Source organism: Vipera berus (genome assembly GCF_964194415.1).
Source record: "Vipera berus genome assembly, chromosome: 14".
Lineage (NCBI taxonomy): Eukaryota > Metazoa > Chordata > Lepidosauria > Squamata > Viperidae > Vipera > Vipera berus.
The window spans coordinates 1755080-1780703 of record NC_138217.1 but is presented as its reverse complement, the minus strand read 5'-3'; the positions used below and the strand labels follow the sequence as shown (position 1 = coordinate 1780703).

General features: G+C 44.6%; 1 protein-coding gene across 3 annotated transcripts in view; it reads left to right on the top strand.

Moving 5' to 3' along the window:
* The window catches only part of SPECC1L (sperm antigen with calponin homology and coiled-coil domains 1 like), a 77281-nt gene that overhangs the window by 14545 nt on the left and 37112 nt on the right, over positions 1 to 25624 (top strand). The window contains exons 3-8 of one of the 3 annotated variants that reach the window (XM_081338954.1): positions 8039 to 8198; positions 9314 to 10947; positions 12412 to 12619; positions 19474 to 19547; positions 21045 to 21220; positions 24166 to 24329. In XM_081338954.1, coding sequence (XP_081195080.1) covers positions 8039 to 8198; positions 9314 to 10947; positions 12412 to 12619; positions 19474 to 19547; positions 21045 to 21220; positions 24166 to 24329 — 2416 coding nt within the window. Of the gene's footprint in view, positions 1 to 7903; positions 8199 to 9313; positions 10948 to 12411; positions 12620 to 19473; positions 19548 to 21044; positions 21221 to 24165; positions 24330 to 25624 lie in introns of those variants that run through there. The other 2 variants (XM_081338955.1, XM_081338956.1) reach the window with 2 other exon arrangements.

Genomic DNA, 25624 nt, shown 5'->3' with positions numbered 1-25624 from the left:
TGGCCGTGACTAGGGGGGCTTTCGCCCAGGTTCGCCTGGTGCGCCAGTTGCGGCCCTATCTGGACCGGGATGCCCTGTGCACGGTCACTTATGCGCTCGTGACCTCTCGCCTTGACTACTGTAATGCTCTCTACATGGGGCTTCCCTTGAAGACCACTCGGAGGCTCCAACTGGTACAGAATGCGGCCGCGAGAGTTGTCTTGGGAGTTTCCCGGTACTCCCATGTTACACCTTTGCTCCGCGAGCTGCATTGGTTACCAGTTGTCTTCCGGGTGAGGTTCAAGGTCTTGGTTATGATCTTTAAGTCCCTTCATGGCATGGGTCCGGGTTACCTCGGGGACCACCTGCTGCCGGCGTCAACTCCCCTCCGACCTGTGCGTTCCCACAGAGAGGGCCTCCTCAGGGTGCCTCCAGTCAGGGAATGCCGACTGGCGGCCCCCAGGGGGAGAGCCTTCTCTGTGGGCGCCCCGGCATTATGGAACCAACTGCCGGTGGAGCTCCGGATGGCATCAGACCTCCGAACTTTCCGTCGTGGCCTGAAGACCCACTTATTCGAATTAGCTGGTCTGGCCTGACGGGGGATTATGGGTTTTAAATTGTTGTTTTAGAATTGTATTATTGTTTTTGATTGGGCATTGATTTAATCTTTTTTTTAACTTTTGTATTGTTATTTATATGTGCCCTGTGAACCGCCCTGAGTCCCTAGGGAGAAGGGCGGTATACAAATTAAATAAAACTGAAACTGAAACTGAAACTTAAATCATTAGATGAGTTAAAACAAGAAAACATAAGTTACTCTTGGTTTCAATATACCCAATTGAAAGCTAGGTGGAAGCTGGTTCAGAAGGTTGGCATCACAACTACAGATGAAAACTTAGTAAAACAAATTAGAGATTCAAATCGTGCGCATATAAAGAGGATATATAATGTTTTAATTGAATTGGATTCGGAAACGGAATTAGTTAAAGATTGTATGATAAAGTGGGCACAAAATATCCAGGAACCAATTCCGTTGGATACTTGGGAGGTAATCTGGGTCAGAAATGTTAAATTTACTCAGGCTCAAAATTTAAGAGAAAATTTTTATACAATGTTTTATAGATGGCATTTGGATCCCAAAATGTTGTCTAATATATATCCTAACCTACAGTCTAAATGCTGGAGATGTGGTAGTTTAGATGCCACCTATTTTCATACTTATTTTATTTATTTTATTACATTTATATACCGCCCTTTCCCGAAGGACTCAGGGCGGTTTACAGGGTGATTAAAAAACCAAGATACAAAAGTTAAAAACAAATTTAAAAAAATTATATTTGTCCCTGCATAAATAAAACCCCAGTTAAAATAAGATTAATCCTCAGCCTGGGCCAGAGAGCTCGAAGAGCCAGGTCTTCAGGCCCTGGCGGAATGGAGGTCGGGGGCAGTCCTCAGCTCCACTGGCAGCTGGTTCCAAAGGGCAGGCGCCCCCACTGAGAAGGCCCTATCCCTGGGTGTTACCCGCCGACAATCTCTTACCGGTGGCACCCTGAGAAGACCCTCCCTGTGGGAGCGCACTGGACGAAGGGAACTCGATGCCGGCAGCAGGTGTTCCCTCAGATATCCCGGACCCAAGCCATTTAGGGCTTTATAGGTCATCACCAGCACCTTGAATCTCACCCGGAGGGCAACCGGAAGCCAATGCAGCTCGCGGAGTAGAGATGTTACATGGGAGTATCGGGAAACCCCCATCACAACTCGCGCAGCCGCATTCTGCACCAGCTGAAGCATCCGAGTGGTCCTCAAGGGCAGCCCCATGTAGAGAGCGTTGCAGTAGTCTAAACGGGAGGTCACGAGCGCATGAGTGACTGTGCGTAGGGCATCTCGGTCCAGATAGGGTCGCAACTGGCGCACCAGGCGAACCTGGGCAAAAGCCCCCCTGGTCACGGCTCCTATATGGTCTTCAAAATTGAGTCGTGAATCCAGGAGGACGCCCAAGTTGCGAGTCCTATCAACGGGGGGTAACACCTCACCCCCCATCGTTAGAGATGGAATAGTCTGGTTGACCCGAGAAGCCGATATGCACAGCCACTCAGTCTTGGCGGGATTGAGACGAAGCCTGTTTCTCCCCATCCAGACCTGGACCGCCTCCAGGCACCGGGACATCACGGCGAGGGCATCGCTGGGTTGGTTCGGGGTGGAAAGAAAAAGTTGGGTATCATCAGCGTACTGATGATACCCCACCCCGAAACCACGAATGATCTCACCCAGCGGCTTCGTATAGATATTGAACAGGAGGGGCGAGAGAACCGACCCCTGAGGAACTCCACAAATGAGAGGCCTCGGGGCGGATCTCTGCCCTCCCGTCAACACCGACTGCGAACGGCCCAGGAGATAGGAGAACCACTGTAAAACGGTGCCTCCCACTCCCAACCCCCTGAGACGCCGCAGTAGGATACCATGGTTGATGGTATCAAAAGCCGCTGAGAGATCTAATAGGACCAGGACAGAGGAACAACCCCTGTCCCGAGCCCTCCAGAGATCATTCACCAGCGCGACCAATGCCGTCTCCGTGCTGTATCCGGGCCTGAAACCCGATTGGTACGGGCCCAGATAATCAGTTTCCTCCAGGAACAGAGGAAGCTGATGTGCCACCACACTCGCCAAAAAGCGAAGGTTGGAGACTGGACGATAGTTATTTAAAACAGCCGGGTCCAGGGCAGGCTTCTTGAGGAGGGGTCTCACCACCGCCTCCTTCAAGGCGGCAGAGAAGACACCCTCCTTCAAAGAAGCAGTTATTACTGCGTGGAACCAGCCTCGTGTCCCCTCCCGGGCCGCATAAGCTAGCCAGGAGGGGCACGGATCCAACAAACAAGTGGTGGTGCTCAGCCTCCCCATGATCCTGTCCACATCATCAGGGGAAACAGGATCGAACTCAGTCCAGATAACATGCTCAAGACCATCCGATTCCTCCACATCAGACTCTGCCCAGTCAGAGTCCAGACCGGTCCGGATCTGAGCGATTTTGTCCGCCAGATGATGACTAAACTCCTCGGCTCGTCCCCGCAAGGGATCCTCCCTCACCTCCTGATTAAGGAGGGAGCGAGTTACCCTAAACAGGGCAGCCGGGCGATTATCTGCGGACGCGATAAGGGCAGCAAAGTAGTTAGACTTCGCCGTCCTTATCGCCGCAAGATAAGACCTTATAAAGGTTCTTAGCTGCAATCGGTCAGATTCGGATCGGCTGGACCTCCAACCGCTCTCTAGACCCCGTCTCCGACACTTCATCTCCTGGAGCTCCGCAGAGAACCATGGAGCCCAACGGGATCTGCGCCGGGTCAGAGGTCGCAAGGGTACAACACAGTCAAGTGCCCCGGCGGCCGCCCTTTCCCAGGCATCCACCAGGACATCGACTGGGCTGTGGGAAAGGGTGATGGGTATAGGCCCAAGCGCCCTCTGGAACCGTTCCGGGTCCATTAGGCGCCTGGGGCGGAACCACCTGGTCGGTTCCGCAGACCAGCGGCGGGGGGTGGCATAACGGAAGACCAGCCGCAGGAGGTAATGATCTGACCATGACAGGGGAGCAATGGTTGGTGAACCCCCTCCCAGATCATCCAGCCACTGTCCAGATAGGAACACCAGGTCGAGAGTATGATCCCCCACATGAGTCGGGCCCTCAATAACTTGGGTCAGGCCCGTGGCTGTCATGGAGGCCATGAACTCCCGAGCTAACTCAGACGACCCTCCCAGTGAAGGCAGGTTGAAGTCACCCAGAACTATAAGCCTGGGGAACTCCACCGCCAACCCTGAGAGAGTGTCGAGCAGCTCGGGCAGGGCTGTTGCCACACAGCTGGGCGCCAGGTATGTGAGCAACAAGCCCAACTGAGCCCGAGGACCACATCTCAAGAGGAGGGATTCACTCCCGGCCATCTGGACAATGGTGGCCTCCCGCGGGCATAGAGTCTGGTGGACTTGTAGAAATATAAAAGCTTGTAGAAATATAAAAGCTTTTTGGATTAAAATTTGGTGGAACATTCAAAATATTTTTAAGAAAAAGATAAAGTTCTCTCCACAATTGTTTTTATTGGGTATTGTTGTAGATTGTGATACTAAAGAAACCAATCTGATGTTGAATTTGATAGCAGCAGCACGGTTACTGGTGGGACAATATTAGAAGAAGGATAATTTGCCTTCTATAGAAGAATGGGTACTTAAAGTATCGAATCTTGCAGAAATGTCTAAGATTTCTGCTTATTTGAAGGATCATTCACAAGAAAGATATATTTCAGTTTGGAGAAGATGGATAGATTATATTCAGAATAAATATGGGACTAAAAAGTTCCACTTAGCTTATGAGTAGATTTTAGAGGGATATTGTTATTAATTTTAGTATTAGTATTGATTATATTTTTGTTTAAGTTATTATTATGTTTTTAATAATTTGAATGTATCTATGTTAAAGGGGAGTTAAAGCACATTATGAATTTTTTTAATTTTATAATGGATAATTTTAGTTAGAATATGATTATTATATCTATAACCCTGTATTCAGCTCTGGGAAATGGGGGGGAAGGGGGGTGGTTTGGTGTGGGTGGGTTTTGGGGATATGTATTGTAAAAATTTTTTGTAAAACTCTTTAATAAAAAAAGAGGAAAAAAATGGACCTAGGAAACTACAGACCAATCAGTACCTGGGAAGATCCTGGAAAAGATAATCAAAAAACAGATCTGCGAACAACTAGAAGCAAACAACGTTATAACTAGTAGCCAGCACGGGTTTGTCAAAAACAGATCATGCCAAACCAATCTTATTTCATTCTTCAATTAAGTGACTAAACTAGTAGACCAGCGAAATGCTGTGGACGTAGTACGCTTAGACTTCAGTAAGGCTTTTGATAAGGTAGACCACAACTTATTCCTTGGTAAGCTGGAAAAGATGGAATAGGCAATATCACCACCAGATGGATCTGTAGCTGGCTAACAAACCGTACTCAGCGAGTAGTCCTCAACGGCACTACATTCACATGGAGAGAAGTAAGCATCTTAGGCCCAGTACTCTTCAATATCTTCATCAGTGACTTAGATGAGGGAATTGAAGGGAACTCATCAAATGTGCAGATGACACCAAACTGGCAGGAGTAGCCAACACCCCAGAAGACAAAGTCGGGATCCAAAAAGAAAAACCACTGCAAAAGACATACCAGAAACAAAAATTATACTAAGCAAGAAAATGATAAGGGAGCACCTATCCAACCTTGATGAATATAAATCACCGGGACCCAACAGGTTACATCCCAGAGTTCTGAAAGAGCTGGCAGAGGTTATCTTAGAACCGTTGCATCACATCCTCCATAAATCCTGCAGGGAAGTACCAGAGCATTGAAAAAGGGCTGATGTGGTCCCCATCTTCAAGAAAGGGGGAAAAATGGACCCAGGAAACTACAGACCAATCAGTTTAACATCAACAGTTTAAGACCTGGCTTAAAAACAGTAATTGTGAGAGGGACCTTGGAGTCCTAGTGGACGATCACTTGACCATGAGCCCGCAGTGTGCAGCAGCAGCAAAAAAAACCCCGATCCTGGGTTGTATAAACAGGCATAGAATCAAGATCACACGAAGTATCATTACCGCTTTATAAAACCCTGGTAAGACCACACCTGGAATACTGCAGCCAGTTTTGGTCACCATATCACAAAAAAGTTGTTGAGATTTTGGAAAAAAAATTCAGAGAACAGCAACTAAGATGATCAAAGGCCTGGAGACTAAAACTGCGGAACTTGGGTCTGGCTAGTTTAAAGAAAAGAAAAAATAGGGGAGACATGATAGCAGCGTTTCAGTATTTGAGGGGCTGTCACAAGGAAGAGGAGGTCACATTATTCACCAAAGCACCAGGGGGCAGGACAAGAAACAAAGTTGGAAATTGATCAAGGAGAGAAGCAACCTAGAATTAAGGAGAAACCTCCTGACAGTGAGTACAATTAATCAGTGGAACAGCTTTGCCTCCAGAAATCGTGGGCGCTCCATCCATCACTGGAGATTTTTAAGAAGAGGCTAGACCATCACTTGTCTGAGATGGCATAGGTTCTCCTGCTTGAGCGGGGTGGGGTGGGGTGGGGTGGAGTAGAAGACCTCCAAGGTCCCTTCCAGCTCTATTCTAAATTTTCTACACTGCTTTTATGAGTCTCTCTTAATTGTAATTTACATCTGTTATAGCCTTTTTTTCTGATTTGCAGCAAGCCCAGCTAGGATTCCTCTCCTATAAGCTTTACATGTCTCCCATATAGTTGTGTCTGACATCCCTGAAGTTTTATATATATATATATAATTTGTATTTCTGCTGTGTGCTTTTTTGAAGAACAGTAACTGCCCTATATTCACGTCACCCTCTGAAGATGGGAGGAGCTTCCGATCTGGTCACCATTTTCAGAGTGGATTTTTCCAGACTGAATCATGAAGCTCTTTTTACAACTTGACCTATTTGGTTCTTTACTAGATTGTTCTTATCTACACAGCATGTCTGTAATTAACCTACTTAACAACAACAACAAAAAAAAACTAGATGTAGTGGAAATGCAGATAGTGGGAAGGAATGCTTAATCTGGGTAAGTCTGCTAGGGATCAGAAGGGACCCTCCATAAAAGGGATGGGAAATTTGTTCCATTGTGTTGCTGGGATTTTTTTAAAAAAATTTTTTTTGAGTCATCAGCCATCATTGTGCCTTTCTGCAATACATAAATGTAAATGTTCTCATCTGATCATAGCAAGAAACCAGACAAAAGATTTTCATAACTACTTCATGCAGATAAAAAGACAAAATCTTAAAAAATTGCTATCTATGTTAAGCAGTTATAGTTGCAAAAAATTTCTAAAACACAAAATCTGTGAAACCTATTTTCATTCTGACAATTTTTATCCTTTTAATTTCAAATGCAAGTGCTAGAATATTTCCAAATAATTTTTTTGTAATTTTTTGCTTGTCTTATTCTATGCCTCCCTTGTATGCCTGTGAGAGAAATGAGCAGTTTCCAAATGTGATACATTAAGTAAATAAAATATAAATAAATAATATTGATCACATTGCGTATTCTATTTTAACTCTTTGGGATGAATACTGAGAAAGATTGTGGTAAGCTGATTTAACAAAATTGGACACATAGAGGGACTCGATGCAAAGTGCATGGATCCACCTCAAAGACGGTCCTTTTAATTTTAATGTGTGTGTCTTCAGTGCCAGGCAGTGCCAGGCTTACATGACAGGAGATGCAGGAGGAACAAACTTGTATGTAACGGTACAAACACTCCCCAGAAATGAGAATGGCCTGGCATTGGGAATGCTGGTTACGAATGCATGTTTGGCCATACGTGATGGGACCTTTGTAGCTGAGGATGCCTCCCAAGACTTTCTGTGCAAATAGTTCTTTATTTACGGCCACAGTAACGCCAGAATTTCCATTGCTAAGCAAGAGAGATGTTAAGTGAGTTTTGCTCCATTTTACGACCATTTTTGCTACAGTTGTTAAAGTGGCCATTAAGCAAATATGGCTTCCCCCGTTGAATTTGCTTGTCAGAAGCGGCTGGGAAGGTTACAAATAGTCACTTGACCCTAGGACAAGGCAACTGTCATAAATACATGCTAGTTGCCAGGCGCCCAGATTTTGATCATGTGACCATAGAGATGCTGCAAGGATCATGTGAAAACTGGTCTCAGGTCATTTTTTTTCCACACTGTTGTAACAGTCACTAAATGAATAGGTGTAAGTCGAGGACGACCTGCACAGGGATGAAATTCTGCCCACTTGAACCTCTGAGGTATTGAAAAACGCACCGGTCTTTCCCTTTAGGGAAAAGGATTCAAGCAGATTTTATATGCAAGGATGCTGATTTTTTATTATGATTATTGTAAGTAATTATATTTTAATTTCAGATCTGTTACATTTATCTTTATTCATCATATGCCACCCATCTCTCAAAAATTTGACTCTTGGCACGTGTGTCTGTAGTTGAAGAAAGCTAACCCTCTGACGGGACCCTCACGTACGGCTTTACCTCTGTCCTGCAGACTAAGAGCAGCGAGGATCTCTTAGCTGGAATGGCTGGAGGGATGAACGTCAGCAACGGTGTCAAGGCGGGGAAGAAGAGCGTGTCTACCTCCACGGTCCCTTCTGCTGCGGGGAGTGCCACCCTGGGCCCTGCGGAGAGCAGATCCAAGCCCACCACAGGTACGGATACAGAGGCCCTTTTCTTGAGGCCACTGTGGTTTTTCTAGCAGGGGATACTGGCTGCACGGTGCTAATTTTCATCGCTAGTAGTGCCCAGTTGACCTTGTCTGGGCTCAGAACCTAAGCAGGGGTGGGAGACCACCTTATAATTTCAGTTTGGCTAGATTGACAAGTTTAAAAAAATAGAGAAAGTCAATGGCCACTCATGCTATTATTCCTAACAAATCTACATGGCCGGGTCTCAATGAAGTGAACTCAGCTCAACTTGAAGGGGGCTTGTTCCTATGTCATATGACATAACTATCCATTAGTCAGGATATGTTTAGTTAGTTAGGATATATTCAGTCACCCAGGATCACGAATGGGTTATCTGCTTGTGCATTCGTTATATTTTAAAATTAAATTTATTGCTGGCTATAACTGAACATGATACCTAAATTAACAAACAGAGGTTACTGCTTACTTTCCATTCCACAACTACAAAATTATTTTGAGTTTTGGTTTGGAGAAGAAGTAGTAAGCAATAGTGCTTGTGAAAGGAAGATCTTGGAACAGTCTTTGACTGCAAGCTGAATACGTGCAATGCAGCTGGAAAAATGAAGACCTCCATTTTGGTCATCTGAATTTGAAACTTTTTCCCAGAGACCTATCAGGGACCTGCTATGTTAGTATTTCCCCTATTTGTAGTAATATATAGTATTCAGCATTAACCTTTATGGCTTATTGTGGTATGATTATTTTTATTATGTATCTTGCTACACACAATTATTTTCAATCATTAACTTTCAAGTATGTGCATTAGAGTTTATAGTCACATACAGTCATGGCCAAAATTTTGTCCAGCCAATTTTTGGAGTTTTGTTTGACATTATGTCCAATTTGCTTTTTTTCCTCCCTTTTTTGTTGTGTTCCAATACACACAAAGGGAATAAACCTGTGTATAGCAAAACATGTGTTCCTGCAATACTTTTCCGTGAGAAATACTTGATTTTCTGGAAAAACTTCTAGGGTGCCAACAGTTTCGGCCATGACTGTATTCCTGAAAAAAAAAACTTTTTACAAAAGTGTATCTTTACTATTTATTGTAAATTTACTATTTTTAAAAAACAATACAGGTACACATTCTTCAGCTAAGCGCAGCACTTCAGCTGCAAATAAGGAATCCAGCTCTTCTCGGGAAAGAATTCGTGACCGTTCCCGACCAACGCAAAGCAAAAAATTGCCCCCAGCTGGCCAGGCAAGCAGCGATCTCCTTCTTGCAAAACGTTCCCGCAGCCGTGCCAATCAAGATTCTGATGTTCGCATGAGCAAGTCTAAGTCAGACAATCAGATCAGTGATAAATCTGCTCTAGAGGCGAAAGTGAAAGATCTCTTGATGTTGGCCAAAACAAAAGACGTCGAGATCCTCCACTTAAGGAATGAACTAAGAGAGATGCGTGCTCAGCTGGGCCTTCATGAAGATCCCTTTGAGGGTGATGAAAAATCTGAGGATAAAGAAACAATTGTGATCCACCAGCCGACTGATGTAGAATCCGCTCTGCTGCAGTTGCAAGAGCAAAACTCTGCCATACGTGAGGAGCTGAATCAACTGAAAAATGAAAACCGAATGTTAAAGGATAGATTAAACGCCTTGGGTTTTTCTCTAGAGCAAAGGTTGGATAATTCCGAAAAGCTGTTTGGCTACCAGTCTCTGAGCCCAGAAATGACAACTGGAAGCCACAGCGATGGTGGAGGAACTCTTACTTCCTCCGTAGAAGGTTCCGCTCCTGGTTCCATGGAAGATCTTCTAAGTCAGGATGAGAACACTTTGATGGACAATCAACACAGTAACTCCATGGATAACTTAGATAGTGAGTGCAGTGAAGTGTACCAGCCGCTCACCTCCAGTGACGATGCTTTAGATGCTCCATCGTCTTCAGAGTCGGAAGGAATGCCAGGCATAGAGACATCAAGAAAAGGCAGCAGTGGCAACGCCAGCGAAGTATCCGTGGCTTGTTTAACAGAACGGATTCATCAGATGGAAGAGAACCAGCATAGCACAGCGGAAGAACTTCAAGCAACTCTTCAGGAACTTGCAGATTTGCAGCAAATTACGCAGGAGTTGAACAGTGAGAATGAAAGGCTTGGGGAAGAAAAGGTAATCCTCATGGAATCTTTGTGCCAGCAAAGTGATAAGTTGGAACACTTTAGCCGACAAATTGAGTATTTCCGCTCTCTTTTAGACGAGCATCATATATCATATGTTATTGATGAAGACATGAAAAGTGGACGCTACATGGAGCTAGAGCAACGTTTTATGGACCTTGCAGAGAATGCGCGCTTTGAAAGAGAGCAGCTTCTGGGTGTCCAGCAGCATCTAAGCAACACTTTGAAGATGGCTGAGCAAGACAACAAGGAAGCCCAAGAGATGATAGGGGCGTTGAAGGAACGGAATCACCACATGGAGCGAATTCTTGACTCGGAGCAGAAAAGCAAGGCCACTCTGGCGGCGGCCTTGGATGAGTACAAAGCTACTGTCTCCAGTGACCAAATTGAGATGAACCGATTGAAAGCACAGCTGGAACACGAGAAGCAGAAAGTTGCTGAGCTCTATTCTATACACAAATCGGGTGATAAGTCAGACATCCAGGACCTGCTAGAGAGTGTCAGGCTTGACAAAGAGAAAGCAGAGACATTAGCTAGCAACTTACAAGAAGAGCTTGCTCGGACACGTAACGATGCCAATCGTCTCCAAGATGCCATTGCAAAGGTAAAGGCCAAAGGTGTAAATGAATGGGAAGACTTTCCCAGTTGTTTTGAAAGTGGGAGGCAGGCAGTCACTTAGAAGCTTCTGTGAGCCACAGGAATGACCTCCCGGACCTGCCCTTTGGTTCTCCCTTAAGTGCCTGAAGCTAGTGCTGAGCTGCTGAGCCCCTGGACTGATCCTACTTCAGGTCCACTCTGTCCTTCCAGGTTAAGTCTCACTTTCCCTCAGAAGAATAAAGGTAGGAGTGCCGTCCTTACGGTTCAGCTGTGAGCAGGTATACAAACAGGTGTATCCAGTGGTGATGAGAGGGCTTTCAGTGGCATGATAAATTGGCCTGGGTAAAAATTGGAACTAACCATCGTTGAATTTTCCACATCAGGAAGCGTACATGATCTGCATGTCTTAGTCACCAATCCTCTAGTTCAGTGTTTCTCAACTGTGGCAGCTTGAAGATGTGTGGACTTCAACTCCCAGAATTCCCCATTAAGCTGAGATACACTGAACTGTGTAGAGAGAGTTTCCTCCTTTAAATTTCTGGGAGTCTACCTCTGTGAAGATCTGACCTGGAAAGTTAACACAACCCAGGTGGCTAGAAAGGCCCAACAGAGGCTTCACTTTCTTAGGGTCTTGCGGAAGAACAGGGTAGAACAACAGCTAATGACCCTCTTTTACCGGTCTACTATAGAGAGCGTCCTCTCGTATGGTATTGTGGTTTGGTATGCTGGTCTGACAGCCGCGGACAGGAAAGTATTACAGAGGGTAGCGAGCACAGCACAAGACATTGTGGGCTGTTCCCTGACACCACTGGATGACATCGCCAGGGCTCGTTGCCTTGGAAGAGTGAGGAAGATTCTCAGGGGCGACTCACACCCTGGACGGTATCTCTTTACTCTCCTACCATCCGGTAGGAGATATAGGAATATAGCCAGCGGTACCAACAGGCTGAAAAATAGCTTTTATCCGTGGGCTGTTAGGCTTTTAAATGGGACATAATCTTACGCAGAATTGACTTGGGAGGCCGGTGTGTGGTGTAGTTGGTTCACATAGTGTGGTGGGATGGAGGGTTTGTTGTCACTGTGTGTTGGGGGGAGAGAGCACGGGGGGAGGCTCAGCTAATCTCAATGTACACATGTTGTACTTTGACAAAAAAGGTTTATTATTATTATTATTAACTACTCAAAAGGGTTCTCGGGCAATTGGCAAAGAATGAGCTTGCCAGGCTGACTCCCTTGGAGTTGCTACTGGAGGGGGAGGCTGAGCTGGAGAGGTGTCTGGTTCTCACATTGATAGGAAGCTAATAATTCTTTGCTGATTCAGTTATTTCAATATTTAGCCCGATGCCGTAAAGTGAGACTTCAGCCGAGATAGTTGGCACTCTGCAGTGTGTGATACAAATTTAAACCTGGATGCAACGTTGAAATCTGTTTAGAAGAAGCAATTAGAGTCTGGCTATTTTTCTTGAACTAGATTGAAGATGAGTATAGAGCTTTCCAAGAAGAAGCCAAGAAGCAAATGGAGGACCTGAACCTGTCCTTAGAGAAGACGCGGGCGGAACTAGAGGAGAAGGAGACGGAAAGGAGCGACATGAAAGAAACCATATTTGAACTGGAGGACGAAGTGGAGCAGCACCGGGCAGTGAAGCTCCACGATAATCTCCTCCTCACCGACCTGGGCAGTGAGTGGCTGCTCCGCCTTCCCTGGGACCTCTGGGGGGGGGGGACGGGGGGGCAGGGGAGGAGAGGTCCTTACAACCACACATTCATTTCCTTAACATTCTTGCGGGCTTTAATTGTTGCTGGTGTTGCTATTTTCTAGTGGGGAAAAAGGTGTCCCCAGTTTGGCCAGGATGCCTGAATTGGAATTAGTCGGGTTGTGACGTTTCCACAAACCACTTTCTCTAAAAAACAAAGAGTCACGAAAGAGACGGTCAGTGATCTGGATGGGAGGGCAGATCCACCAGCCCAATTCTGTGATGGGATCTCTCCTTGGCCCAGATGAAATTAACCGTGGGATTGCAGTTGTACAAATTGTAATTTTTATTGCTTTTTGGTTGATTTCATATGACTTTATTTATGTTATAATCAAGATATTTGTCATGTAAAAATTATATGATGAACTGTACTGTACTGTACTGTACTGTACTGTAAGATTATAATTTAACAAGGAAAAAGAATGCGTAAAATAATTAAATCACAATGTTGTGAACTAGAAGGAAAGTTGGAGGTTATAGATTATCTGATTCAGCCACCAGTGTAGGAATCCATTAAATCACCCCTTCAAAAGAGAACTATTCGGCTGTCATTGGAAAATTTCAGAGGGGGGAACTCTGTTATCCTGGGCAATTGATACAGTTCTTAAGGTACTTATTGTTAAGAAATCACATGAAATGTTCATCCAGAATGCCTAAAAAACTAGCCTTGTCATTAATTAAAATTTATTTTAATTAATGCATGACAAGTGCAGTGCCCCACCCTGATCATATCACTTCACACCTAGTCAGACAAGCAGTGAAGCCGCATTAGATTGCTCACACCTGCTCAGCTGGTGGTCTATATTCTTCTCATATTGAGTGCAGCCAAGCCAGGCCTCCCTATCCTTTATCCCCCTAGTTTGGCCTATTCTGCAGATTTAATATAAGCCCTTTCTGTTTATCTTCTAGGCCAGTCATGGTGAACCTTTTAGAGACCGAGGGCCCCAAAACCTCCGCCCCCACTGCTCCATCCCGCCTGCTCCAACCCCGGCCCACCCCACCTGCTGGGCCACCCACCGCCTCCATGGCCTGCCACAGATTGCCCAGGCGGCTTTGCACCGCCATGGTGGCCATGCCCTCCGCTCACGCCCCGCAGCAGCACGAGGGCGGAGTCTTGTCCCTGCTGCCCAGCTGCCATGTGCTTGGCTGCGCTGCTCCGCGCCCGGGGGCGACTCTCCGGGGGTCTGCTGGTGAGGGGGCTGCGGGGGGAGACGGGGCTGGGGCGACGGCGTGTGTGCCCACAAAGTGGCATAGGTTCGCCAGCACTGTTTTAGGCCGTTTTGAAAGGTCTCAGCGTAAGGCCAAGAAGAGAGCCTTGTAGGAGGGTCTCTCTCAATAGCCTGCTGCAGTTTGATACAGAATTATTTACAAACAGCCTTGCTTTTTTTCCTATTTCTTTTTAAAAACTTTTATTTGCAATGTGGTGAGAATGTAAAAGCAAGATGCATATAACCTACTTTAGTTAAATTATCCAGGAGACTTTTCAAATAAATGCAGATCTTCTGGAAGTAGTATCTTCTAACCCACTCCGCTTTAAATATCAGGATGTCGTGAGAGAGTGCCGGCTGCTTTGCTGAGGTCAAGGCACGTTCCACTGGCACTGTTCTGAAGGCCTAACAACTTACCACTAGCTGATAAAAAGAGGCAGGATTGTTCTCGACAAATTTAGATAGGCTGTTGGTGACGGTAGTGCACTTACCTAAGCATATTGCTTGACCATTTGTTGTTATTTTTTGCTCAGTACGACTGGCCTGTAGTTTTCCAGATCCTTCTCCTTTCCCTTTTGGAATGTTTGAATTATGCTTACTCTTCTGTAATCTGCTGGCATCTCACCAGTTCTCCAGATTTTTGTTTTTTAAAAAAAACATAGGTGATAGTTTTGAGTTCTGGTTCTGGGAAGGTAGTATGACAAGTTCGTACTATACCAGCACTGTGACACTTAAACCGTGCCCCCCCCCTTTCCCATGTTCTGGCAGCCCCCCTCCCTTTAAGCCTTGAAGAGCTAGCTTTTCTTCCGGCCCTGGAATAGAGGAAGGATGGAGCTTGAGGGTCATATGAATGGATGGATTGGAGGTGGTGGGCCAGGAGCCCAGATTTCTTTTGGCTTGCTTTTATTGTTGCGAGCCGAGCCAGAATTATGTTTTACAAGATAGGTGGCCATTTAGATCTTTTAAATAAAGAAGTGAGCGCCTGTTACTCGTCCCAGCTTCTGCCAACCTAGCAGTTCGAAAGCACGTAAAAATGCAAGTAGAAAAGTAGGGACCACCACGGTGGGAAGGTAACAGCGTTCCGTGCGCCTTTGGCGTCTAGTCATACCGGCCACATGACCATGGAGACGTCCTCGGACAAGCGCTGGCTCTTCGGCTCTCTGGCCCCCAGAGTTGGAAACGACTAGCACGCATGTGCAGGGGAACCTTTACCTTTATGGGAAGTGAAGAGTGAAATCAGGACATTTGACATGAGTCAAAATGGTGACAGTTGGGGCTAGGGAAGTAGAAGAGTATGAGGGTGAAGGAAGATGGTATGGAAGAGAGGCCAGGCATTTCAGAAAAGCCATTTGGACAGCAAAGGACCTCTGGGACCCTCCGTGCTCACTGAGGCATCGGGAGGCCAACTGGGCTCCAGGCGGCCTGGTGCCCGTGAGCGGCGGAGGCAGCACTGCCAGCAAGCGTTCTTAGGGAAAGTCGGGCATTGTTCTCCTGAGTGTTACAAAAGTGGAATGGAGAGAGATTGCAGCTTTGAGCTTGCGGGGTCTGGCCTGAGATGAAACGGAGAGGCAGAGTCCGGATAAGAAGACTACGGAGTGCTGATCAGGGATTGGAGAGGGGCACGTAGTCTTTGCTTGGCTGGGAAGAATACGCAAGATGCTTCTTCCGTGTTGTGCTCTCCAGGCAGTGCCGAGGAAAAGGAAGGGGCCCGGAGGGGAGATCTGGTAGGGTCGATGAGCCCTTCCCAGCCTGAGATGTTTGAGGAAGTTTGGGGAGAACCTTTAGTTTGATAGGCAAGGCAAGGCAAGGCGAATGGTTGGAAGGAATGCATACTGTGCATGTAATTAACCAGCCTACTCTGGAGAAATAACCACTCAGGGTGGCTAATACTGGTAGAGTGAGTGCGGTGTATGAAAATAAGAGGGCGGCTCTGGTTCTCCCTGCGTTGTGTCAGCCTTGCGTGGGAGTCCAAACAAGAAACACACCCAGGCGAACTAATCCTGCTTTATGGTAAGATTACGTTAAGACTGAAAGTTCCCATCTTTTTAGTCTCTGGGAAAGTAAGGAGGGTCCCTTCCGAAAGGCTTCCCCTGCTTTCCCCCCACCTGTAGACCGAGCTGCCTCTTATCAGGGCTGCAGGTCTTCCTCTCGTCTCCCATGGTTCTGTTCCACGTCCCATTACAGGTTGGATGGGGCCTGAATTGAAACCATGGTGGGCTGGGGAAGATACGGCGGCGGACGCAGGGCAGGCCATTCGCACTTTCTGCAGGTGGCTGACCTGCAGCCAAGTGTGAATGCCTAGACTACCAAATCCCCTAGAGAAATGAAGGACGTTCCTGTCAGTTGTTGCTTCTTGACCTTCCCTACTCCAGAGAGCTGAGAGATCTGAACACCGAGGGGATACTCCTGGTGGGAAAGTCCGTCTGCTGCAGGGTAAGTTCTCTCCAGATGTCGCTGTCCCGATTACCAGGAAGCTTCAGGGCCCCGTTCCAAAAGCCCTAAGGATCCAGACAGCCTTGCGTAGCAGAGCACTAGGTTCTGTTGTGAGAGAGGTTTTTATTTCATTGATACCCAGATGGTTTGTTTCCCAAACTGGAGTCAGCAAACCTACCTTAAGTAGGGCAGGGTGCAACCTACCTCTACAGGGTCATGCAAGTTAGAATAGGCGTGGGATTGCGTATAGCATCAGCAGGTGAGATGTTTACTGAGGTAGTTAAGGCAGAACAAGGAAGTCATGGAGAACAGCAGCTGCTTTCTAGAAGGCTACTATTCAACCGTCTCGGTTCCCAGGGCTCTGCCCACAGCCTAGTATCTTCTCCTGGCTTTCTCGACGTTCCTTCACCCTCCAGGCCATTTGAGGCTGGGCTGAAGGTTGCTTGTTTCTCAAGTCCCTGGGAAGGTAACAAGCAGCATCGTGTCTTCTCCGACAGGATCAGGCACCCCCTTGCCAGGGCTGTGTCTGCCCACGCACTGAGAAGATCTTGGGGAGGCTTGTAAGATAACAGGTCTTCTCTCTCATGTCCCTCCACTCCAAATTTAGAACTGCCTCCCCCATTTTTAGAAGGCTTGAAAGATGGTTTCATTTCACTGGGCCTTCAGCTTATAGATTTAGTGGTATCCATCTTGGGTAGAAATAGGGATGGAATAGGCATAGGAATAGAATAGAACAGAACAACAGAACAGAACAGAATAGAATCTTGGAGGTCTTATAGTCCAGCCCCCCACTCAAGCTGGGGAACCTGTTTAGCCTCTTCTTAAAAACTCCAGTGATGGAGAGCTCCCGATTTCTGGAGGCAAGCTGTTCCACTGGTTAATTGTCCTCACTGTTAGGAACTTTCTTCTTAATTCCAGGTTACTTCTCTATTTGATCAGTTTCCAACCACTGTTTCTCGTCCTTCCCTCTGGTACCTTGGAGAATAATTTGACCCCCTCCTCTTTGTGGCAGCCCCTAAAATACTGGAACACTCCCCTGTTTCTTCTTTTCTTTAGACTACTAGCCAAACCCAAGTCCTGCAGCCGTTCTTCATATGTTTTAGTCTCCAGGTTTTTAATCATCTTAGTTGCTCTTCTCTGAATTTTTTCCAAACTCTCAACATCTTTTTTTTAATATGGTGACCAAATTGGCTGCAGTATTTCAGGTGTGATCTTACTAGGGTTTTATAAAGCGGTACTAATACTTCGTGTGATCTTGATTCTATGCCTCTGTTTATACAACTCAGGATAGGTTTTTTGGCTGCTGCTGCACACGGCTGGCTCACGGTCAAGTGATCGTCCACTAGGACTCCAAGGTCCCTCTCACAATTGCTGTTTTTGAAACAGGTCTCGCCCAGTCTATGCTTGTGCCTTTGATTTTTCCTGCCTAAATGTAAAATTTTGCTTTTCTCCACATTTAAACACATTTTGTTGGACAGGGCCCATTGTTCAATTTTGTCAAGATCTTTTTGGATCCTGACTTTGTCTTCTGGGGTATTGGCTACTCCTGCCAGTTTGGTGTCATTTGCAAATTTGATGTTCCCCTTCTACTCCCTCATTTAAGTCATTAATGAAGGTACATTATTTGATTTGTTATTCCTTTTATTCTTACAATTTATGATTATTTTTGCTTTTATAGTTTATCATGTTTGTTATATTTTACCCATTAGTTTAGTTTTGAGAGGTCTTTAAAAAACTATTACATAAATTTTGGAGTCTTATCCTCCCCACGCATAAAATTAAAGATCAACTTTACTTAAACCAGTGTTAGGGAAAATTGCCTCTTAAAATAATTTAGGAGTATTAGCCATTACACCTTTCTCAAACATTGCCAGTCTCTGGAAACCCTGGAATTCATAAGAAATATTTTTTTCTAAAATTTGTGTTCAGAAAGAAAAACTGCATATAAGTAGAAAAGCGCATCTTAAAGCTTCGAAGGAGGATGCAGGTTCACAATTTTATAGCTTTTCAGTGAAATGTAATGTTTCCATTACATTGAATAATAAATTTTGAAAGTAGGTAGAGATTAAAGAACCCCGTATATACAATTCAGTTCCCTTTTCTGAACCAAAGGTAGCGTTAAATGGGAGGATGTTTTATAAAAAGGGGGAGTGTTCTACTTTCATTAGAGTAAGTGGTTGAGACAATTAGCAGCATGTCTTTCCCCGTTAATGCTATGCTGGAAAACACCCTTGTCTGGAAAATGTGAAGGTTGGTTTTCCGTGTGGCTGAACTGGCTTTCCTATCCGTGCAGGGGTCGACAGAGCTGCTTGGCTTGTTTAGACGCCCTGCTTACCCTGCCACTCTTGAGTGGGTCGTTTCTTCCTTGGCTGTTTCTGTTGGTTTCTACCAAATTTGTCTCACAAATTTAGAAGTGTTGTAGACAATGAGACAAAGAAATAAATTTGTAATCATTTGTTTTAAACCAGGTGGAATAATATCTAAAAGATGGAAGTTGAAAATCTAACCTTCTATGTCTAAGCTGGTTACGGTATCTACACGGTCTTGCATACCTGAGAGATAAAGATGTAAAGGAAATAATTTTACAAACTTTAATTAAAAAGGAAGGTACATATAGAAAGGTGTTCCAAATTGGGCCTTCGCTTTCTCCTTGAACTTTTCACTAGATGGCAGTCTTAGATTTTGAAAGCTGGTATCGTAAGCAGGAAAGCCAAACTCTGAAAGGCGGTGGCTAACCTGTCTTAATAGCAGCTTTTGAGCAAAACTGCACTACTTGAAAAGTTAATCTGAAACAAACATATTTTGTCCTAAGGAACTTATGTTAAAATTCAGCAGTGCGCTTACATGTTTGCATAAAATTAGGGATGTGAGTTGAATCCCAACAGAGACGATGGTCTTACGTGTAGGCTACTGCTTTTGCCATAGAGCACGCAATCTGAGGTGGTTAGGATACCATACTTAATATACTTACCTCTCCCCAGACATCTTTATTATTTTTATACATGAGGGGTACTTATTTTGTATAACAGTTTTGCAGTCTATCCAGAGAACTTTGGTTGTTAGTCACATTAAAAATATAAATGCAGGAAATATGTTCAGGTTTATCGTTAAATCCTGTGCTACTTTTTTATTTGCTAGACACAGTTAAGAAGCTTCAGGATCAAAAACATGACATGGAAAGAGAGATCAAGACCCTGCACAGGCGGCTGAGGGTAAGTCATCATGGCTGGGGGGGAGGGGGCGGGAACTGGTCCAGAATCACCCAGCCAGCTTTCATGCATAAGGTGGAAATTGAAACCGTCTCCCATTTCCTGGCCTGTTGGCTTAACCACTAGACCAAAGTGGCTCCTTATTTAATCCAATTACCTTCTTGTTCTTTTCCGTAATGGTTTGAAATGATGCATGTCTCTTCTGCAGTTTTTTATTTGTAGATTCATAAGGAACTGCTTCAGTCATTGGATCCCTCCTTTGGGTAGGAATCCAGAGCTGAGGGATGCTGGATGCTTGCTGAGACCCCACTGGAGCACATTCAGTGAAGGGAAACTGTCGTCTCTCATGCTCCTCCATTCTGCTCTCAAACGGCTCCTGCCGAAAGGGTGATCAGACCAACACAGAATGCACATTGGAATGGGAACCACCCCTGCTTTGGGTGTTTTGCTGCCACAGCCTATGCTGGGTCATATTCAGTAACTGATCAACTACTGTCACAAGATCTTGTCACAATGCTACTGTTAAATGAAGGATCCCTTACCTTTGAACTCTGTCTTTCATTTCAACTTCACCTTGTTTCTATTAAATTCCGTAGTGATATTTTCAGCCCGTTTCTCTAAGCTGTCGTGGTCTTTTTGAAAATTGTTTCTGTTTTCCGGGATCTGTGCTATCTATGCATTGAATTTTGCAGGCTTACTAAGCCGCCTTTCCACATTCTCATTCACATTGCTAATATAAATACTGAAGGGCCCTGGGCTGAATTTTGTATCACCCATTCCCTTCAATTTGATAAGAACATTGAGAAGGGCATGTTGGCTGACTTTTGAGCCAGCTTCAGAGCCACCTAATTTTCTTGCCATTCAGCCCACACTTGCTGATTTACATGGCATGAGATGTTTTGTCAAATAGTTTGCTATAATCAAGCACACTTTATCTGTTGCATTTATGCTACTAAGAAACTTCCAGATCAAAAAATAAGATTCATCTGGAGTACCCTATTTTTGACCTCTTTTTTTGCTATTTTTTTTTTAAATTGACATCTTGTTTTCAGAGTGTTTATCAATCAAATTCTCATCCTAGAGTTCTTCAAGGTATCTGACTTTCTGACTGTTTGAAGTTACGACAGCCCTCCCCAGGGCTACTTAGGATCAGATTGGAAGTATAGGATTTTAAATTCATTCAGCATAATTGTGCATTCCTTCACTCCAGTGTTGCTCAAAGTGTGGATTGCAAACCCCAAGAAGGTGGCAAAAGAGTTGCTGGAGAGGGCAGGGGATTATTGTGAGAGGGTGCCACCCTGCCAGGCCTTCCCAAGAAGGCTGTCACACTTGCAAACAGCAGCTGTTTGGGGTTTCATTCCCCCACCCCACACGCCACCCCAGCTGAGCGCACACTCTGAAAAGATGCCTCTTCCTGTTGTCTCTTCCTCTTCCGGTTGAATTGCATGCCTGTCGGTGCCCTCCCTGGGAACCTGCTGCTTGATCCCTGCTTCTTTTCAGGAAGAGTCTGCAGAGTGGCGCCAGTTTCAAGCAGACTTGCAGACTGCTGTGGTCATTGCTAATGACATAAAATCTGAAGCCCAGGAAGAAATTGGAGACTTAAAGCGCAGGCTGCATGAAGCTCAAGAAAAGAACGAAAAGCTCACCAAAGAGCTAGAGGAAATAAAATCACGCAAGTATGTTAATGAAACTTAATTATCATTATCATTTTATTTATTTATTTATTTATTGAGTTTATATAATTTATTTATGGTAATTTCTTACATTTCTGAAAGCTGCACCGCACGCAATTGCTGAACATGAGAGAATATCAAATAACTTACAGGGTTTTTTTGCTCGTCTGTTAGAGGTTTATAAAAATGGTAAATTTATTAAAATTTAGGTTGACTCAGCCTTCCATCCTTCCGAGGTAGGTAAAATGAGGACCCAGATTGTTGGGGGCAATTAAGCTGACTTTGTAATAATGCCGCTTGGGGGGTGTGTGAAAGCCCTAATAAGCAGGCATATACATAGAATGAAGGCTACTGCTAAGCTTGTAAGCCGCCCTGAGTCTTCGGAGAAGGGCGGGATATAAATGGAATTAAAATAAATAAATAAATAAAATAAATTTACAACCAGAGTTGGACCAGAATTTCCGTAGCCAAGCAAGGTGCTTGTTAAATGACTTGCATCCGATTTTACATTATTATTATTTTTGCCATCTTAAGTGAATCACTGCAGTTGTTAAGTGAATCACATGTCATTAAGCGAATCTGGCTTCTCCCATTGATTTTGCTTGTCGGAAGCCAAATGGGATCCTGCAGCCATCATTAAGTACAGCTGAACTTTCGTCATGTGGCCGTGGGGATGGTGCAGCAGTCATGAATATGAGGAATGGTCCTATGTCACCATTGCAGTGCCGTTGTAACTTTGGAACAGTCACTAAAAGAATGGTTGTAAGTTGAGGACCACCTGTAGTTCTCTCCTGTCACTGAGCATTTTTCCCCTCTCATCTTTTCTAAGAAGATGCGATGAAATGGCGGGGCTGATCTTGGGGTCCTGCCCCCGTTTCCTCCTGGCATTTGGACTGGCCCTGTGGCTGTTCATGCCCCCACCACCCTCTTGGAGCCTGAAAGAAGGGAAAGGAACCCCAGCTGAGAAAGGGGGGTTGCTTCGACCCCCTCCCTCTTCCCCCGACTTGTCTCCACCCCTTGATTGGTCCATCCCTTCACTCTGGGGCTGGGTGGGGCTGGCCTTCTCTCTCTCTCTCTCTCTCTCTCTGGGACTGGGTGGGGCTGGCCTCTTCTCTCTCTCTCTCTCTCTCTCTCTCTCTCACACACACACACACACACACACACACACGCTCACACTCACAGGATACGTGGGGCTCGGACTTTGGATACATTCAGGTTCTTTACCAGAGTGAATGAATTAGTGTCACCTAAATTCTCAGTGTTTTCTTCGTTTACAGATTTTTCTAATGTTAATTTCTTCCTCGGGGGGGGGGGGGAAACAGTTGCAGTTTCTGTGGACTCAAATTGTGGCTATTTAGGATCATACAGAACTGAAATGGAAAATGAGAGTAGCAATCATAATAATTAACACATAGTTAAAAGAGTGCCTTGAAATCTTTAATGGGAGAGCGTAGGAAGAGCTGGTCGCAGTTGGTGACGTGTCCAGGGGCACAGAGTATGCAGTGCTGCAAAGTTATGTGCACCGCTGGTATGTGACATGCCAGAAGCCTGGACTAAAGCAAACTTGATGCTGTCAGAAAAGAAAGGTCAGCCCAAACATTGATTTTCTCAGAATTACTGAACTTGAGTAGACTGGAAAGGGCCAGTTGACATCAGAGCTGCCACTGAGGACAAGAAAGAGAGAGAATAGCCGACATTATCAAGAGAAAGAGATAAGGCTGTCCACACCAGTCTTCCTCTAAGGCATTAAAAGCCAATTGCAGTCCCCACAAGATCTTCTCTCCTTAATTTCATTTTGATTCTTCTGTCTGAAGGAAAATTCTCTTTTAACAGAGCCTGAGTTTCTAAAACTTCTGCTCGCTGCCTCTGTTACTTAGCGAGTGAGTGCTGGTGGGGGTGTTGAAGCCAGGCTAAGGAGTCACCCGTACGTGGAGGCTACCACAGTCAGAACCACCTCCTGGGAGTCAGAACAGAAACTCCCCATTTGCTGTGGAAAATTAATAATAATAATAATAATAATTTTATTTATATACCGCCCTTCTCCCGAAGGACTCAGGGCGGTGAACAGGGCAAGTATATAAAAATACCAAAATACAAAAGTTAAAAAAGAATTAAATACAATGCCCAAACTAAAACAGTAAATACATATATTAAAAAACAACAATAAAATCCCAAACCCATCCCCCCATCAGGCCAGTCAGTTGGCAGTCAGTTGCTAAATATTTGTCACAAAACATCTCTAGAATGTTAATGGCTGGTTAGCTAGATTTTTCTAACCTTCTAATTTTTAAAAAATAATGAATACTTAGGACCTGTGCATGAACTTTATATAAAGTTCTGTGTTAGAAGTATTTTGGAATTGATTTATTTACTTTATATTTGTGTCCCTTTCAAAATTTGCTTTGAAAATTGGTATTGCACAACAATCTGTTAATAGTTTTAAGAAATGTTCATTGAGATAGTGATGGCAAAAGTATATATGAATGTGATGTCCCTTCCCTGTTACGCCCTTTATCCCCATTTTTTCTCCTCTTAAGAGCGTCTGACTGAGCAGTGCCTGATTCCCCCTCCCCCATTTACTCATGTATTAAATATAAAACACACTCTTTTTCCTTTAGCTACAGCGCTCTCTTTCTTTCTTGAGCACATTTAGAGAACACCACATGGAAGATGCCTTGACATGAAACATGAAACATGAAAAAAAATGCTTCTTCATTCCAAAAGGCTCCCATTTTGTCTTAGTTCCATATATTTCATGTTGTAAAAGGGGCTGTGCTTGTTATTTCCCTTAAGATGTTTAGCCGTTGAAAAGATGAGGCAATGAACTGGTCCCTGCATCCTCCAGACACGCTGTCTGCTCTCCGGTCAGGCTGCTGTGCCCAGGATCATGGAGGCTGCTCAGCCAGACCTTTGAAAGTGCATCTTGTTGGGTCTCCTCTGACACGTAGGCAAGAAGAGGAACGTGGCCGCGTTTACAACTACATGAACGCTGTGGAAAGAGACTTGGCAGCTCTGCGGCAAGGCATGGGGTTGAGCAGGAGGGCCTCCACATCTTCGGAACCCACCCCCACGGTCAAAACACTCATCAAGTCCTTCGACAGCGCCTCACAAGGTGATCTTTCTTTTAAGGAGCTGCATAAAATTAGTGAAACATTAATACAGGAACTTCACTTCAGACTCTTAATCCCACGGGGTGATTTGATGATAAATCAAGCATTATTTTACTAGATGTATTTTGTTTTGTTTTCTTATGTCCTGCCTTTAATTTGTGTGTCTTGCGATTGCCTATTGCTTGCATGCAGTCTGCACAACCCTACTTGGTCCCAAAGGGTTTACTGGGATGAGTCGGTCTGTGTAGGAGTTACAGAAGAAAAGGGGACGGCAGCTCCAGTGGGACAAATGCCTTCCCAAATAAGGTCATCACTAATGGGCATCTGTTTTAAAATAGATATGTATTCTGTAGCGGTTTTTAAAAATACAACTTACAGCACAACAAAAACAATAAGAATGAACAACAAAGAGAAACATTGCTAAGAAAGGTTATATACAGCCATCCAGTGAGTAATCTAATATTTAAGTTCTTTTAACAAAAAACCCAAAAAAGAATAAACAAAAAATAATTTTCAAAAATTAAAGGAGTTGCACAATTCCTGAATTCAGTCCTTGAAGCATTGAGGTATAGCACCTTTCCAGTCTCCTGGTGTAATTTACTTGGCTATTTCCCACAACCAATATAACCAAAGTTCCACAAAAATAGACACATTTTTGGAATGTGATTAGAACATTTATCCACATCTAGTTATATACGTTACAGTATTATTCCAGAAAGGAACCAGTTCAAATCCCAATGACTGGGCAGTATATAAATGCTAGAAGCATTTAAAACCAAGGAAGCAACAACAAAAACAAATAAAAATGGCAGAAATGACAAAAATGGGTAAGAATAAAGAAAGCTCAAAAATAGGTCATCTCTGGATGTTTTTTGAGACTACTAAAGCTTCTGGTTCATCTGTCAAAGCATTTTAATTGACAGATGCCCTAAGAAAGTACCAGTTTAGCCTCTTTAGATCTAAGCGTCACGGACCCATCAGGAGGTCTCTCTCATTCATCTTAGTATCATTTAATTTTCCCATGGTGTGCACCAATTAAATTCTTAGTTTGTCTTTACTATTTTTATTTCAGATTGTAGCACTGAAACTAAACAATCCACCCTTAAAGTAAATTGTTCTGCATTCTACTCACTGTTTAAAGTTCTGGCTGTGAAGGAACCAGTTGAAACATCTTAGACTTAGGCAGACAGAAGGAAATTTAGAAACTCCAGTGCTGCAAGAGGCGTCCGTGCTGGGGGGAATGGAGGGCTTATGAGGCAGCACCTGTGGCTCTGTAGACGGTGCCTTCTTGGACATC